Source organism: Geotrypetes seraphini, chromosome 2, assembly GCF_902459505.1.
Source record: "Geotrypetes seraphini chromosome 2, aGeoSer1.1, whole genome shotgun sequence".
Taxonomy (NCBI): Eukaryota; Metazoa; Chordata; class Amphibia; order Gymnophiona; family Dermophiidae; genus Geotrypetes; species Geotrypetes seraphini.
In genome coordinates, this window is record NC_047085.1 from 297,329,308 (window position 1) to 297,347,464 (window position 18,157).

The 18,157-nt window shown below is 42.6% G+C and overlaps 1 protein-coding gene across 1 annotated transcript in view; it reads left to right on the forward strand.

The window, feature by feature from the left end:
- The window catches only part of OTULINL (OTU deubiquitinase with linear linkage specificity like), an 81,719-nt gene that overhangs the window by 26,682 nt on the left and 36,880 nt on the right, over positions 1-18,157 (forward strand). Inside the window, exons 4-6 of the mRNA XM_033929854.1 lie at positions 2,258-2,283; positions 2,374-2,465; positions 12,636-12,785. Of these exons, the coding sequence (XP_033785745.1) occupies positions 2,382-2,465; positions 12,636-12,785 (234 nt within the window). The 5' untranslated portion in view covers positions 2,258-2,283; positions 2,374-2,381. The remainder of the gene's footprint in view (positions 1-2,257; positions 2,284-2,373; positions 2,466-12,635; positions 12,786-18,157) is intronic.

Consider the following 18,157-nt stretch of genomic DNA (forward strand, 5'->3'; position numbering starts at 1 on the left):
TACCTTACCGACGCGTGTGTGCGCTGTGAAGAGAAACTTTGCGCTGCGATGTAATATTTTGTGCGTGAGCGCAGGCCAACGCAGCTTAGCGGGAACACTGCCCAGCACTATCACCTCCCGCACCAATTCATGTGCTCCGCTAAGAACTAGGTCTAGAATTGCCTTGTGTCTTGTTGGTTCCAAAACCTGCTGCATCATAAAGCAGTCCTTGGTTTCATCAAGGAATTTTACCTTCCTAGCATGCCCTAATGTTACCCAGTAGTTGAAATCACCCATTATTATTGTTACCCAGTCTGTGAGGCTCCCTAAATTCTGATAACATTTCAACAACTGTCTGTTCATCCTGGTAGTACACTCTTATCACCATCCTTTTCCCCCTTACACATGGAATTTCTATCCATAAGGATTCCAAAGTGTGTTTCAGCTCCTGTAGAATTTCCAGTCCATTCAGTATAAGCTTCTCCATAACATATAACACTATGCCTCCACTAATTCGATCCACCCTATCACTGCAACATCGTTTGTACCCCAGTATGACAGTATCCCATTGGTTATCTTCTTCCCACCAGGTCTCAGAGATGCCTATTATATCTATATTTTTATTTGGTGCAATATATTCTAACTCTTCCATCTTGTTTCTTAGGCTTCTGGAATTTACATACAGACATTTCAAACAAGGTTTTGTCATATCTACAAGGGATCTTCAAAAAGTTTCCATACTTTTATTTTTATACACTATTTATTAGGCACACCGACAAATGAGCGCAAGACAATTGCACTCTGACAAATGCGGTCCGACAATTGCGCGCAGGGACAAGTGCGCACAGGACAATTGCGGCCCGTGAATCTAGAAGGCCCTGATTGCTGAGATTCCTTCGTAACCCTCAAAAAGACAAAATAGTATCCACCACCGCACTTGTCCCTGCGCACAATTGTCGGGGTGCATTTGTCAGAGCGCAGTTGTCCTGTGCCATTTGACGGGTCACCATTTATTAAATATCTCAAAAGCAAATTACATCCACATAGTCACCCTGTTTTGTGATATATTTTCCCATAACATTCTATGACACGTCCTCTTACCACTTCTCCTGCCCCAAACATTTCCCGTGAAAATATGAAAGTGCAGACATTTTTGAAGAACCCTCATGTTTACAATTTGCTCAGCAGTTCGCATGGATAATTTGCAATCTTTAAAAATCAGCCTGCTATGTATTTAAGGAAACTTGGTCTACTATGGCCTGTTTTGCAATCTCACTATCGGGATGCTCTGTCTTTCCTTTTATGAAGATATCTTTTATAGTTACCTTGTTCCGAGCCATGCTGTTTTGAGCAATGGTCGGCCTTCCCCCAGTTTCTAGTTTAAAAGCTGCTCTATGTCCTTTTTAAATGTTGGCACCAGCAGCTTGGTTCCACCCTGGTTAAGGTTAAATATAGCTAGTGTCACTGAATATCGATATAAATTATATGTATAAGTACAAATGTACTTATATGGAGAAGCACCAAATATGGGGGCTTCAACATATAAGCTATGGGAGCAGTTCTCCATGGTGCAATCAGTAGGTCACGTGCCAACTGTGCCCATGATATGAGTCTGAATCCCACACTGACATTTCTGTAGGATAGCCAACCTCTGGCCATTCATCCATTCTCAGTTGGTAAATGAGTACCCAGCCTTGGCTAGTGAAGGTGGGGTAAAGACTGTGGAGGGAAATGACGAACCACTCTTCTAGAATCCGTTACACAAGTGGTGGCCCCCACAAGTTGTCATTGTTTACAACTTAGCACTTGCATATAGGGATTACTTTTACTTATTTTATATGCATTTGCAAAATGGCTACTCCTGGTATGCTTGCCAACACACACACACACACACTTACACTTACACACTTACACTTACAAACTTACACTTACACTTTTTAGACTCTGCCAGGTACTTGTAACCTGTACTGGCCACGTTTGGAAACAGGATACTGGGCTAGAAGGACCCTTGGTCTGACTTAGCAGTACAATACGTAGTTCTTATGTAATGTAAAATGGAAGTAGAATTCCCTCATGTTTTTAAAATTGTTACATTTATCACAGTTCCAAACATGTAATTGCTGTTTGACTATTGACCTGATCTACATTTCTGTTTGTTTGACTTTAATTTGCATTGAAAATGACAGGGTGGTTGTCACTGCCACTATAAACTTTTATTACATGATCTTAATTTGCAAACTATTCCTTGACAGCTGTGTTGTTTTTCTTTATGTTGCAGGTGGACTCTGTATTTTCAAGAAAAAGGTAAAGAATATATTTATTTCACACATTTCCATTCAACTCTGAAACTAAAAAATGAGTGATGTGTAATAGGTATTTTGTATTTTGATTTAGAAAGGTCCATGGTACAAGCAGAAGTCAATCTGCTTGTCTACTGTGCTAGAGAGTGGAAGGGGGACACACGGCAGGCGAAAGAGATGAGACAGGTAAATGATATGCTTATTGTCTCGGTTTCCATTAGCATTAAAAGTGTACCTACCTCCTCTCCCTCCAAAGCCCATTCACAAAGGCTCCTTTCCCATTATTTTGAGGCCACTGCTTGGTATTGTAGTTCTTGACAGATGGATATAACCTCCCCCCCCCCCACACACACACACCAATATACAAAACTATTTAACTGGCAAGGAATGGCTCCTGACCAGTTAAATAGCATATCAATGCCTAAGATATTTAGCTACAGATAGCGGGAGGTCCGGGATGTTGGGAGGATGTGGGGGATGTCAGCGGGAGGTCCGGGATGTCGGGAGAATGTGGGGGATGGTGGGGGGATAGAGCTCCGCGGCTCAGCTGATCCTGGCAGGGGGAATCACCATCAGCTGAGCTGCCAGAAACACCCAAAACCAGCTCAACTGATGGGGATTCCTTTTGCCGCAATCAGACAAGGTAGTTGGTGGGTACACCTCCCAAACTTGCTTTTGTACATTTTTCGCATGGACATTTTTATTTTTGAAAATGGGGAAAAAAGGTAGACGTTCTAAGGACCAAAACTTATACCTAGCTCATTTTCAAAAATAAAAAATAGACGGTTGGCAGCCTTCAAAATGGACATTTTTCCTGCTGGATTTGTGGACATCTTGCACAAAATGTCCAACCTCAGACTTGGGCACATTTTTTATTAAGCCTCTCCACGTGATTTGCGGGATATCAAGAAAACAATAAACTTGAAACTTGATTTTTGTACATCAGGTCAGCAAATTCGATCATCACTAAACCAGTCAAAACCTGTTTAGTGACTATTGTTAGATGATCACTAAAAGGAGTCAGGTGGTAGTGCACCTTAAATATGTGCCTTCTGTCGAGCAGGCACAGGGGTACCAGTTCCTTAGGTAAATAATTTGATTGTTGCCTGAGGGCCATGGTGCTCTCTCCCTCTCTCTCACACACACACACTTATTCCTCTCTCTTTCTTGATCAATGCTTCTCTTAATCTCCTCAAAAAAAAGTTTAACCACATGCAGCAGTATGCACTTAGTGGATGCTGCGGGAACATCGTCTCCCCACTGATGTTCTCTATGGTGAATTATATAATGGATGTTTTGTGTAGGGTATTTCAAAAGCGTGGAGACATTTTGTGACAAACAGTGACCTGGGCTGTGGACGTATCTTAGTTAGACGTTTCTGGTGCCCATTTTTAAAATATGTTATATATGTTGGCCGTTGTTTTTATTATCATTGTCGCATTTTTGCTCATCTGTGGGGAAACATCCAAACTTAGATATGGACATCATGGAAGGCAAGATCCTGTTTCCATCATCAACACTTTACTGTCCTCGTACAATCCATCATCCTCTCCAGATTGGACTATTGTAACTCCATCTACTTAAGCCTGACAAAGAAAAGCCTTCAAAGACTTCAGCGGATCCAGAACACTGCGGCTAAACTAATCTTCGCAAAGAGTAAATTTGACCTTGTCTCCCTACTCCTGTCCAAACTTCACTGGCTTCCAGTAGTCTCTAGGGTCCACTTTAAATGTGCCTGCCTAACCTTCAAGATCCTACATGGCATCCTTCCTCCCCTTTTCCCGTTATCTTGGAATTCCTCGAATCCCAACATCACCAGAGCCACCCAACAATTCAAACTATCCTTCCCCTCATTAAAAGACATAACCCTTCCAGGAAAACTAGGTGCATCCCTCTCCTTCAGATGCACTGAGCTCTGGAATAACCTTTCTGCCCCTCTTCGGAATCTGGGTGTCCTCCAACTTTTCTGAAAACATCTGAAAACCTGGCTATTCTCAAAAATGTAATATGTCCTCCTCCTTGCTATACTACGGTAAGTCCCTCTAAACTTTCTCTTCACTGTCCTGTTACCCTCTTTGGAGTTCCTTTTCTACACCATTTCCTGTAAACCGTGCCGAGCTCTACGATTGTGGAGATGATGCAGTATACAAACTTAAGGTTTAATTTAGTTTAGTTTAGAAAATCCACTCCACATCTGCTTCCGAAATTGATATTTTCCGTTCAACTTGCTTCTATTTTTCTGTGTCTCTGTCAATTCAGATATCATTCATTCTTACTATCCAATCTACCTCTTTTTCCTACATCTATCTACAGTTTTCTATCTCTTTCCCTCACCCAGGCCTTCCCATTCCATTACCACTTAGTCTCCACTTACTCTTCCCTTTTGCTTCCTGCTGTGCAGAATCTCTCTCTCTCTTTCTTCCTCCAAGCTATCCAGGATCTACTTTTTGTCTCTCGCTTTCTTCTGCCTCACTCAATATTGTCCTTCTGTCTTTGTCCCCTTCAACATCCAACATCGTCCCTGTCAATCTTGCTCTTTCTCTCCCCCACTATCCAGCATCACACCATCTTTCTTTCTCTTTCCCTCACTATCCAGTATCACATCTACTCTCCCCCACCAAACATCCATTAATGCCCCATCTCTCTCTTTGTCTCCAGTCCTCACAAATCACCACCACAACATTGTATCCTGATTCCCAAAACGATGGGGGTGATACTACTGAATACCAAAGTTTTGGGTATTGAGGGTCCAAGAGATAAGTTGATGGCACTTGGGGTTACAGCTGCAAGATTAGTACTGGTGGCAAATTGAAAACAGCTCCAAACTCCCTTGCTGAGAGCAGTACAAGAAGAAGTTTGCTGTGTGTGTGATACCTACAGATAATGTAACAATCTTATGTACAAACAAGACTAAGCACTTTAACCCCCAGAGACCCAGTGTTGTAATATTACAACATCACATTTAAGGCTACAAAATAAACCCTCCCCCATTTTTTTTCTTTTTAAAACTTCATGTACATTACTAATAGAACCTATTGTTCAGTTCTGCAACACCATTGGATGGTTGAATGTGTAAATAGGTCTGTTTATCTGGCCATGAAGTCATACAACCCTGTTGCCTGCTTTGGAGTATATCATCTTGTTGTTTTGGATGGGATACATCAGGACTAAAGTAAGTAAAAAGCTTGAAATATTTTTTTATGTGATCATTAATATGTGTAGATCATGCAGATTTTATGACATCATTGAATATACTGATTTTAAGAGATTTAGAGCTGGTTATTTCTATGTTGTAATTTTACAACAGTGGGTCAAAGTGATAGCAAGGTTTTGTCTGCACTCCCCTGAGACCCAGTGTTGTAATATTACAACATCACATTTAAGGCTACAAAATAAACCCTCCCCCATTTTTTTTCTTTTTAAAACTTCATGTACATTACTAATAGAACCTATTGTTCAGTTCAGCAACACCATTGGATGGTTGAATGTGTAAATAGGTCTGTTTATCTGGCCATGAAGTCATACAACCCTGTTGCCTGCTTTGGAGTATATCATCTTGTTGTTTTGGACGGGATACATCAGGACTAAAGTAAGTAAAAAGCTTGAAATATTTTTTTATGTGATCATTAATATGTGTAGATCATGCAGATTTTATGACATCATTGAATATACTGATTTTAAGAGATTTAGAGCTGGTTATTTCTATGTTGTAATTTTACAACAGTGGGTCAAAGTGATAGCAAGGTTTTGTCTGCACTTTAAACTTGAGAAGGTGATAAATCTCCAGGAGGTGAGGATTAAAGTGTTTGCATGTCTAATTGAACAATAGGTCTACTTGATAGAAGTTGTGGAATATGGAGTTATCGGTGAAGTGGACAAGGAAAATAAATTACCCGATGACCACCTAACTTCTGATGTTCAAATCATCCCAACAGAGGCAGAACATCCTGATGCCCCGTGGCGTTATCGGTGAAGTGGACAAGGAAAATAAATTACCCGATGACCACCTAACTTCTGATGTTCAAATCATCCCAACAGAGGCAGAACATCCAGACTGGGCCCCGTGACAGATATCGATGGCTGAAAAAGAATTTCATCTCTCCCAGTACTGATTTTTCTGGTCAGGATGTCAGTAATGATGTCCATTCCCTCTGCACACCACTGGAGTACTTTCAGAAGTTTGTGACAGAAGATATGATCAACGCTCTGGCAGATAACACAAATCAGTACAGTTTTCAGAAGAAAGGATCATCTATAAACACAAACACAAAGGAAATAGAGCAGATGATTGGCATGTATCTGAAGATGGGTCTTGTCCAAATGCCTGGAGTCCGTATGTACTGGGAAGCAGACACAAGATACAGTCCTGTCGCTGATGTAATGTCACGAAACAGATTCCAGTCTCTGTTGACATCATTACATTTTGTGAACAATCTAACCGTGTCTGAGATGGAACAAAAAAGTGACAAACTCTGGAAACTCAGACCATGGCTTGATGCTTTCAGAGAGAAATGCCTAAAAGTGGTCCCTGAAGAACATAACTCTGTTGATGAAATGATGATCCCTTTCAGGGGGAAATTCAGCAGCATCAAACAGTACATGCGTGGCAAGCCAAACCCATGGGGGTTCAAGCTGTGGGCAAGGACTGGAATCTCTGGTATACTTTGTGATTTTGATGTGTACCAAGGCAGTGTGAATGGAATACGGGCAAGATCTGAACTTGGACTATCAGGGGATGTTGTGATGAAACTTGCTTCCACACTTCCACATAGTCACAACTACAAGATCTATGCAGACAACTTTTTCACCAGCATCCCATTGATAGTTAGGCTGCTGGATTGTGGAATTCATTACACAGGAACAGCCAGACAAGTGCGCCTTCCAAACTGTAATCTTGAGGATGAGAAAAGCTTGAAGAAAAAGGGAAGAGGAAGCTTTGATGTCAGAGTGGAGTCAAATCACAACATTTGTGCTGTGAAATGGTTTGACAACAGACAGGTTACACTTGTGTCTTCCTTTGCTGGCCCACAACCAGTGGAGAAGATTCAACGCTGGGACAAAACTGCCAAAAGATTTGCGCTAACATGAAATTTTTTGTGCAAAAACACGAAATTTCTTGATTACCGCTGATAGAAATGCCAAAAGGAATGCCACCGAGAGGTTAGAAAAGCAAAAGGGAAATATGAAGAGGGGCTGGCCAGGGAGGCGAAAAACTTCAAGGCATTCTTCAGTTACGTAAAGGGGAAGCGACCAGCGAGAGAGGAGGTGGGGCCGTTGGACGATGGGGATAGGAAGGGAGTGATCAAGGAGGATAAAGAGGTAGCTGAGAGGTTGAACACGTTCTTCTCGTCGGTTTTCACGAGAGAAGACACATCTAATATACCAGACTCAGAGGAGCTCATGAGTGGGGAACAGGCTGAAAAATTAGAACACATAGAGGTAAGTAAGGAGGATGTCCTCAAGCAGATAGACAGGTTAAAATGCGGCAAATCGCCGGGCCCGGACGGGATCCACCCAAGGGTTCTGAAAGAACTAAGACAAGAAATAGCGGGCACAATCCAGCATGTTTGCAACCTATCCTTGAAAACTGGAGAGGTACCAGAGGACTGGAAATTGGCGAATGTCACACCTATCTTCAAGAAGGGATCGAGGGGTGACCCCGGAAACTACAGGCCGGTGAGCCTGACTTCAATTATAGGGAAGATGGTGGAAGCTATGATCAAGGATGGTATTTGCGAGCATATCGAGAGATATGGCCTACTGAGAACAAGCCAGCATGGATTCTGTAAGGGAAGATCATGCTTAACGAACCTTCTGCACTTCTTTGAGGGAATAAGCAGTCGGGTGGACAATGGGGAACCTATAGACATCATTTACCTTGATTTTCAAAAGGCTTTCGACAAGGTGCCACATGAAAGGCTGCTTAGGAAACTGTGGAACCACGGGGTGGGAGGGGATGTGCACAGATGGATCGAGCACTGGTTGTCGGGTAGACTGCAGAGGGTCGGAGTAAAGGGACAATACTCTGACTGGCGGGGAGTCACGAGCGGTGTGCCACAGGGATCGGTGCTGGGGCCGTTACTCTTCAACATATTTATCAATGACCTGGAAAAAGAGGCAAAGTGCGAGGTTATAAAATTTGCAGACGATACCAAACTGTGCGGCAGAGTTAGGTCTAGGGAGGAGTGTGAGGACCTGCAAAGGGACCTGGACAAGCTGGAAGACTGGGCAAACAAATGGCAAATGCGCTTTAACGTGGAAAAATGCAAGGTCATGCATATAGGTAAAAAGAACCCGCTGTTCAAATACAAATTGGGGGGGGCATTATTGGGAGACAGCAGTCTTGAGAGAGACTTGGGTGTGCTGGTAGATGCATCACTGAAGCCATCTGCACAGTGCGCAGCAGCCTCGAAAAAAGCCAACAGAATGCTGGGCATCATAAAGAGGGGCATAACAACCAGGACGCGGGAAGTCATCATGCCATTGTATAGAGCTATGGTGCGTCCACATCTGGAATACTGCGTTCAATACTGGTCGCCGTACCTCAAGAAGGACATGGCAGTGCTTGAGAGAGTCCAAAGGAGAGCAACGAAACTGGTAAGAGGGCTGGAACACTGCCCATATGCCGAGAGGTTGGATAGGCTGGGGCTCTTCTCTCTGGAAAAAAGGAGGCTCAGGGGAGATATGATAGAGACCTTCAAGATCATGAGGGGCATAGAGAGGGTGGATAGGGACAGATTCTTCAGGCTGAAGGGGTCAACAGGCACGAGGGGGCATTCGGAGAAACTGAAGGGAGATAGGTTCAGAACAAATGCAAGGAAGTTTTTCTTCACCCAAAGGGTCGTGGACACTTGGAATGCGCTACCGGAGGAAGTGATCAGGCAGAGTATGGTACAGGGATTCAAACAGGGATTGGACGGATTCCTGAGGGATAGGGGGATCGTGGGATACTGAGAGAGGTGCTGGGATGTAACACAGGTATAGAAAGCAAACCAAGTAATAAGTATAGAAATCCAACCAGGTCGTGCATGTGCAAGACCGGAGGGTTAGGACTTCGATGGGAAGATAAAACTCAATGGGAAACCAAGGTGGCAAGGGGGCCCCTTCTGGTGTCTCAGACAGGCCGTGACCTGTTCGGGCCGCCGTGAGAGCGGACTGCTGGGCAAGATGGACCTGAGGTCTGACCCAGCGGAGGCACTGCTTATGTTCTTATGTTCTTAAGTCAATGGGCGCTTCACAGGGAAAAATTTGCGTTTTTATATGATACTCATTTTTTGTATTAAATTGATAATAAAAATTACTTTTTTCTTTATTATACTATTGTTGTTGTGTATATACATAAACTTAGGTGGGTCTTTATAAGCTGTAAAGTACAAATAAACTTTTAATTATTCCTTACATGTGTTCAGAGAGAGAGTGACACTATTGAAATTCTGCTACCTTACAGGCCCAGCGTTGCAATTTTACAACATCCTCCCCAAAAGTTACTAAAATGTCAAAATAAAAAAAAAAACACTGATTTAGGGATCACAAGCCTCCTATAACAACATGTGAACGTTCGAAAAAATTTTTTTACGTTTTTTTCTATATTTGGGTCTCTAAGTGTTAAGGAGATGGGGATATATTTTTGGAACTGGAACAGATCTTGAGTGGCAGGGCTTGAATGAAAAGAATGGCTGCAGGAGGAATACTGGAAAATGTATGTGTGTAGGGTGGGGGGCAGTTTCCTCTGAATGTAAAATAAACTCGAAGATGTATAATTCTGTAGTGGACTGCTTTGTTTTAGCTTGGATTCAGAACACAGTTTTGTAGTTGCTTATAAAAATTATAATGGAAAAAAAAAGAAAATGTTCAGTTTCGATGTTTCAAATATGTGTTCATTGCATGGGTGAATATCATCTTCTCTATTTCTCAGTTTTCAAGTCAATAAATAGGAGAACTTTCAAACAAAGCACTACAGTTTTCAAATGGAAGAATTTCCATGAGAATGCCTTCCTGATATATGCATACACGTAGGGTAGGCAGTTTTCAAGCATCCATAAAGCCCTGTTTTTATGGAAGAATATGCCTTTGGAAATTGCTTCCATAATCAGCAGAACTAAACACTGGGGGTTTTCTGTTGCACTAGTGCAGGGGTAGGCAATTCCGGTCCTCGAGAGCCAGGTCAGGTTTTCAGGATATCCACAATGAATATGTGTGAGATGGATTTGCATGCTCTGCCTCCTTGAGATGCAAATCTATCTCATGCATGTTTATTGTGGATATCCTGAAAACCTGACCTGGCTCCGGCTCTCGAGGACCGGAATTGCCTACCCCTGCACTAGGGTTTTGCTTCTATTCCTGGATGTTTGCAAAATGTATCTAGACTTCAGGTATCTCCTGGTCTGGGTTCTGAGAGTCTTTTCTCTGTTTTATCTACTTGTTTTATTCTGGTTCTGTCCTCATTATTTTCTTGATTTCCCCCCCGTTTCCCTTTCTCTTTCTGTTCTCCCAGTCTAAGTTTTATATTCTGCACAACAAAACTCTTGTCTTCTAAATCCTCTGGTTTCAGCTCTGTCGTTTGGCTTTTTCAGTTCTTAGCTTCCCTCTGTCTCCTTGCATCTCCCCCTTCTCCAGGGCTTAACTTGTAGACAAAAAAGAAAATATAATTGTGAAGTTGGATGAGGGGGACAGATGGGCCAGGGATAGTAGAAACAGGAAAAGAGAGACGGAATTAGGGAATAAAGTGACTGACTGTTCTCTGTTTTGCTCCAGGCTCACTCCATCCCCTTCTTTTGCATGCAGGCTTCCTGAAAGGGAGACACTGGAGCAAACTCACCTGCTGCTCTGGACTCTGAAAAGAAGTGGTGGAAATTAAGCTCTGCCCTTTTCTTTTCCAGCTCTTCTGGCAGCTGGCATCCCAAAAGCAGGATATTTATCCTGGGTTCTTTCTCCTCTAAGCCTGCCCAAACCAGAGCTTTGCAACAGCTGGGTGCCTTCTGCCAGCCAACTTATCAAAAATACGGCAATAAAAATTATCACAAACTCGAAATAATTTGATCATGTCACTCCTTTGTTGAAGAATGCTCATTGGTTGCCTATCCATCATCGATCGGATCATCTATAAAATTGCCCTTCTTACTTTCAAGACCCAATAAACCAATGCTCCAGCATTTATAGATAGAATTCTTATCCCATATGATCCAAGTTTCCAAATTTATTTGTTCTTTGATATACCGTTTATCAAAAACATACCTAAATGGTTTACAATTATTAGAGTATTGTTAAAATTAAATTTAAACTTTAAAACTTTAAAATTTTTAAATTAAAAAAGAAAAGTGTGGGGGGATGACAAGACATATAGACATAGTGGAATAAAAAGGGAAAAGTGGAAGATGGGAAGAGCTTAAATACAATGGCAAAAATAAAAATGCGAAAAAGGGAAGAAAGAAACAGGAGGCCATTAATAGATTAGGTTAGGGGTCACTTCAGAAGAAATGTTTTGGGGTTTTTTTGATTCGGTACTGCTGATTACAAGGAAGGTGTTTGGGCTCGCGGAGAAGAGTCAAATTGAGAAAGCGTCTTTGAAAAGGAATGTTTTTAAATTACATTTGAATTTTTCAAAGGATGTTTTTTGTCTGAGATCTGATGGAAGGTTGTTCCATATTATAGTAGCAGTGACTGAAAAAATGGTTTCATGGGTAGAATCAAAAAATAGTTCGCAACTAGGAGGAACAGAGAATAGGTTTTGGGTAGTGGAACGCAAATTCTGGGAAGGGGTATACGGAATAAGTAATTTATCGAATCCTAAGGACTGCATCTCTTTCTAAGTACTGAGTACTAAGGCATGGAGTATTTGAGCAAAGTCAGACTCTGAAAAGTAGTTCCTTATTTTTCAGAGTTGTCGCAGGTAGTAAAATGAGGAAGATACCACCTGCGAGATATGGTTGGAAGGCGACAGGTTGCAATCAAGGAGTATTCCTAGCCTGCGCACTTGGTCTTTTGCAGTTAGAGTAGTCGAGTCCCGGTGCAGTGAGATCAAATCCCAGTGCTGCTCCTTGTGACCCTGGGCAAGTCACCTAATCCTCCAGTGCCCACTGCTTTGAAATACCAAAGCCACAGTCCCCTTCCCTTTCTTTCACAAAATGGCAAAAGAAAAATAACTCCCCATTCAGGAAAAATATGAAATCGCACTCGCCATCCTGCAAACATATAGCTGGAAACCTAGGCAGTCACAGGGGTCAAATACTTGTAGACTTTGAAGAAGAAATCTGATTGAAGTATATGCCATATGCATTGTGGAGCATGTACATGAACACCGCTCATCAGTCTTAATGCTTTGCTTTTGAGATGTAATTTTCTTTTGATTTTTTTTAGATTTATGAAGGCTTGTTTTGGAGGCACCATGTTAAATGCTTACGACAAGTCAGAGGGGATCATTATTGTGTGCTCAGAGCAGTTTTGTTTCAAATATTCAGCCAAGGTATTTCTTTCCCATCTTGGATGAAAGAAAGAGATATTTTAAAGGTAAGGATCCATACTTTCTATAGCAAACACGAATAGCGTCTTTTAAAAGATCCCAGATTTTAAGGCCAGATGGGATAGACATGTGGGATCTATCCGCAAAGATAAATAGGGAGGGTCATTAGAGTGGGCAGACTTGATGGGCCGTGGCCCTTATCTGCCGTCTATTTCTATGTTTCTAATCATCTTAAAACATGTGTGAGACTTATATTGTTGCCTGGGTAAGAAGTAACTTAGGAAATTATCTTTCTTAAGAAATAAACAGGAGGGCAGTGAGTTGGACAATTATCCCCAAAATCTATATGTAGCGCCCCAAAATTTCAGCACTGACTAGAACAGCACTTAAGTGTGATTCTACAAGGTGCATGTACCTTTTATAGAATCACACCTAGCGCCTGGGTGCATCACATAAGTTATACGCACCCATTTAGGCCAGCTAAAACCAAGCTTCAAGTTGTGCAGGGATCATGCATATTCTATAACAATGTGCATAAATTTAGGGACGCCCATGATCTGCCCCTTTTCAAATTTGTGCACTGCAACTGGTGCATACTTTTTATAGAATTGTGCTTTCTGAGTTGTGCATTTAACTTTCAATTAGTGTCAATTGCCAGTTATCAGCACTGAATAGCCAGTCAATTAAGTTGCACGTGAAAATCAGCTGCGTGCACCAATTTGTGTACACCACTTAAAGCATTGCATACAGAATTTGGGCATTAGAGAGAAATTCCATAGGGAGCCTAGATGTTGGCAACAAGAAGGTGTGTAATGTACAGTGCTGCGTTAAATGTACAGTGCTCTGTACGCCTTTCAGTGCTATAGAAATGATAAATAGTAGTATTGTAGTCATTTACAAAGTAAATGGTCTCTTGCAAAATATTACCTAGTGGAACAGTAGGCAGTGTGATTTGATGGTGCATCCTTTGCTGATGGGCGCACACACTGACGGAGTTTCAGTAGAGAATAGGCAGTGCACTCGCTGCGTGAAGTTCTGCTTCACGCAGCGAGTGGTGGACACCTGGAATGCTCTCCCAGAGGAGGTTATTGCGGAATCCACCGTCCTAGGATTCAAAAGCAAACTAGGCGCACATCTCCTTATGAGAGGCATAGAGGGATATGGGTGACTAAAATTACGTAGGTGTACACCTGGCTGGGCCTCCGCGTATGCGGATCGCCGGACTTGATGGACCGAAGGTCTGAGCCGGAGATTGCAGTTCTTATGTTCTTATGTAATGCATAAATTATAGAATATTATCATTTATATGTGTTCTAGCACACATTTAGGTGAGACTATTTACATCTGTGATTTGTGAATTATTATACCTTGTATTTAACTGTCTTTTCAACTACTTGCACTAGTATTCTAAAAAAAAAAAAAAAAGTATCTATTTTTCTTTGTAAAATTGATTTGAAATAGGTACCCCGTTATAGAATTACTACCTTAATTTATTTATTATTTATTTATTTTAAAATTTATATACCGCATAAATACTATGCGGTTTACAAAATTACATGCATACATATTAAAAATACTAAAACATGTTTCGACAGAACAAACACAATAAAACATTAACAGTCACATTATTAAAACCTTTTTTTCAAATTCATCCAACAAGATGGAAAGACAAATCCCATAAAAACATTTACAGGACGGTAAGGCTTCAGCAGCAAATAGCATTAACAAATGGAAAGCCAAGCGAGAGGATTAGGGTTTAGATAAATGGTATTCCTGAAAGGTCAGAGGAAAATTAATCGCAATTGTATTGGAGAGCTCTCAATGTCCATTATACAAAGATACGACTCAACACGGGGCTGTGTTTTGGCACTCAAAAGCCTTCATCAGGAGTCATGATCTCTTATAGGTTAACACAGTCGATGCAATGAACAGCTGGGAAGTTTTATACTGTACCTGATCCAAGAACTTCAATTGTGACAAAAAAGCAGACTATGGAACATCTTTGTCTGTTCAGTGCTTGAGAATGGTTCCTGTATGGTGTAGATCTTGGTGAGGCCAACTCTATGAGTACTGAAATGTGCTGATCTGTGAAAATAAATACAACAGACGGACACAAGAAAAACGGGGAGAAGCTGGTCTTGAGTTGCTTATGAGAATATACCTGTGTATCTACTAAATGTGAAAACATTTCAGCCAGGCAGGAACCATTCTCAAGCTCTTTATGAAGTTAATTTTATAAACCTTTTTCACTTGTTAAAGAGCTTTTATGAAGTTATCTCACATCTGAGAGTATGCACTATGCAATTAGATGTGTTCTTGTAAGCAGCTACAGTGTAGGGACGTTTTTAGAGGATACAATGCAGGCAGTCACAATTTATTTAGCTTAGCTTTATTGCTTACCACCTACAAGCCCAAAAGCTATCATAAAAAGTGTATTATCAAGTACAGGAGGTATTTTTCTGTCCCTGGAAGGCTTACAGTCTGAGCCAATAGCTCCCAACAACATAGGGAGCTGCAGTGAGATTTGAACCAGGTTTCTATGTTCTCAGCCCTCTGCTGTAACATTAGGTCACACCTCCATATGCCTAAAAGATTACTTTCCTCCTGGGTGCAGTAACTAAAAAGTCCCGTTTATTGTAACATCCTATGAGGATTCATAACCCAACGTAGTACCACATTTCAGCGAGACTATGCTTTCTTCAGGGATTAAACACTAGAATCTTGCAGAAAGCTGACCCACCTGCTGGATTCTCAGGGAGCAAAAGAAAAAACCACAGCCACGCCCAAGCAATCACAAGACCACATGTACGTGCCCTGTGGTCTTGTGATTGTTTGGGAGCGGCTGTGGATTTGGAGCAGCAACAGGGACATCCCAACCATCAGGAAAGACTAGTCAGTTACCTTAGCAGTAGCTTTTAGGGGGTACCAAAGAGAAGCCACAGGCAAAGCAAAATAATAGGTCAAGATAGCCTCACAAACTCAAAGAAATAAGAGCAGAGAGAATATCTCTCTGTGTGTGCCTGCCTGATTGGCCCTGCTGGAGAGCAGAGATTTATATGTCCTGCTTCTGGGATGGACCAGCTCTAGGTCCATCCCAGCTTCATCATCCATATTCCTGAGCTGCATCCTACAGAGAGCTAGTCTGGTTCCTGCTCAGGGCCAGTGCAAGGATATTAAGCAAACCATTAGGCACCCTTTCCTCCTCCCATTAGACCACAGGTGTCAAAGTCCCTCCTCGAGGGCCGCAATCCAGTCGGATTTTCAGGATTTCCTCCATGAATATGCATGCGATCTATTTGCATGCACTACTTTCATTGTATGCTCATAGATCTCATGAATATTCATTGGGGAAATCCTGAAACCAGACTGGATTGCGGCCCTCGAGGAAGGACTTTGACACCCCCTGCATTAGACCTTTTGGCCTACCCCAACAGTCATGATCTCCCCAACCACTCCTCCCAGAATAATATGGATAAACGGGCTATTTGAAAACTTCCCATCTTCCCTGCTGTTGTTTCTTTGACTTTGTGGAGCTGTCTGGACCTGTTATATTGCTTTGCCTGTGGCTTTTCTTTAGTGCTCCCTAAAAGCTGCTGCTTAGGCAACTGCCTAGTCTTTCCTTATGGTTGGGATGTCCCTGTTTCTGATCCAAGTCCAGTCTCCAACTGACCTGGATCTCTGCAGCATGTGATATCTGATTGTGTACCTGCCTTTGTTCCTGTTTGATGCTTTGGACTTTGCCTTGTATTTCCTGCTTCAGGTTTGTTTACACTCTGCCCTATCTTGCCATCATTTATTATGTTACTGTTGCCTCATCCAGAAGGCTGTCGCACAAAATACAGTAGCACCCAAAAGAAGAAGCTAGGCTATTCTCAAGGGAGGCCGAGAAGTTCTCAGCCAGAAGGGAATAATGACATGCAGCCATGAAATAGAGAATGACACGGTGCCGAAACGGGGAAAGAAAAAATAGTCGCTGCGGGGACGGGGACAAGGCCATTCACTTCCCCGTGGAGCGGTGAATGGTCTTGTCCCCGCAGGGAGGCAATCAAGGATCGTGCGGTCCATCAGCCCCCACCCGCCCGATCGCAGTGTTCAGCCAGCTCCCTCCCTCCACCTCACCTTATATGCAGAGTTTGCCGGCTTTCTTTTTCGCCCAGCCGCTCGCGTTCAAAAAGCCGCGCACATGCGGCTGCTCGAGTTGTTCAATCTTCTCCTCTGCTGCAATTTCCTGTTTCCGGTTGCGTCAGAGCAGAAGATTGAACAACTGAGCAGCTGCGCGTGCGTGGCTTTTTGAACGCGTGCGGCTGGCAAAAAAGAAAGCCGGCAAACTCTGCATATAAGGTGAGGTGGAGGGAGGGAGCTGACGGAACGCTGCAATCGGGCGGGAGGGGGGCTGCTGGACCGCGCAATCGCGCGTGTTCCCGGCTCAAACTAGAAAGGAGGGAGTGAAAGGGAAAGAGATTCTGGGCCAAGGGGATGAGGGAGAGAAAGAAACCCACAGCAGGAAAGAAAGGGAAGGACAGGCAGGTGTGCCAGATGCTGGAAGCAGGGGGGGGGGAAGAAAGAGGGAAACAAGCTAGATGGGGTTGAAGAGAAGAGACACATTGGTGTGGAAGAGGAAAATAGGGGAAATCCGGACACAGGAAGGTAACAGAAAGAGGGGAAATTATGTGCATGGGGCATAGAGACAGAGACATAAAGGGGACATGCCATGGGAATGGTATATGGACATGGGGGGGGGCAATGCCAGATACATAGGGGAGATATTAGAAATGGGGAAAATAGGAACACAGAAGCGAGATTGTTTGGGGACCAAGCTCGCTGGCTCCAGCGGCTTGCACAAATTACATTGTAACGTGCCATGAAAGTAAGAGGGAGGGAGGTAGATAGGCCGCGTGAGAGGAGCTGAAGGGTGGTAGAAAGGAATAGATGGTAAAGAAGGGAAATGTGGAAGACAGAGTGGGGAGAAGACGCTGGAAGGGAAGAAGACAGATGCCAGACTATGGGGGAGCGGAGGGAAGAAGATGGGTGCTAGATCAATTGGGGGGGGGTGAAGGGAGAGGCACAGTAACAGCAAATGGAAGACGCAGAGAGATGATACACAGTGGATGGAAGGAATTGAATGAGAAGATGTGGAAAGCAGAAACCAGACAACAAAGGTAGAAAAAAAAATTCTATTTCTTTTCTTTTTTTTTTTTTTTACTTTAGGATAAAGTAGTATATTAGTTGTGTTGATAAAAATTTATAAACAAAGCCCTGCCAGCTGAACATCTCTTTCTCTAGTTCAGAAGCCAGAACTTTGATTTATAAGGAAGGAATAAGCTAAATATTGTAGTACTAAGGCTTATATGGATGCTACAGGGACGGAGTGGTGAATGGGATGACGGTGACGGGGCAGTGAAGGGGATGGCGGTGACGG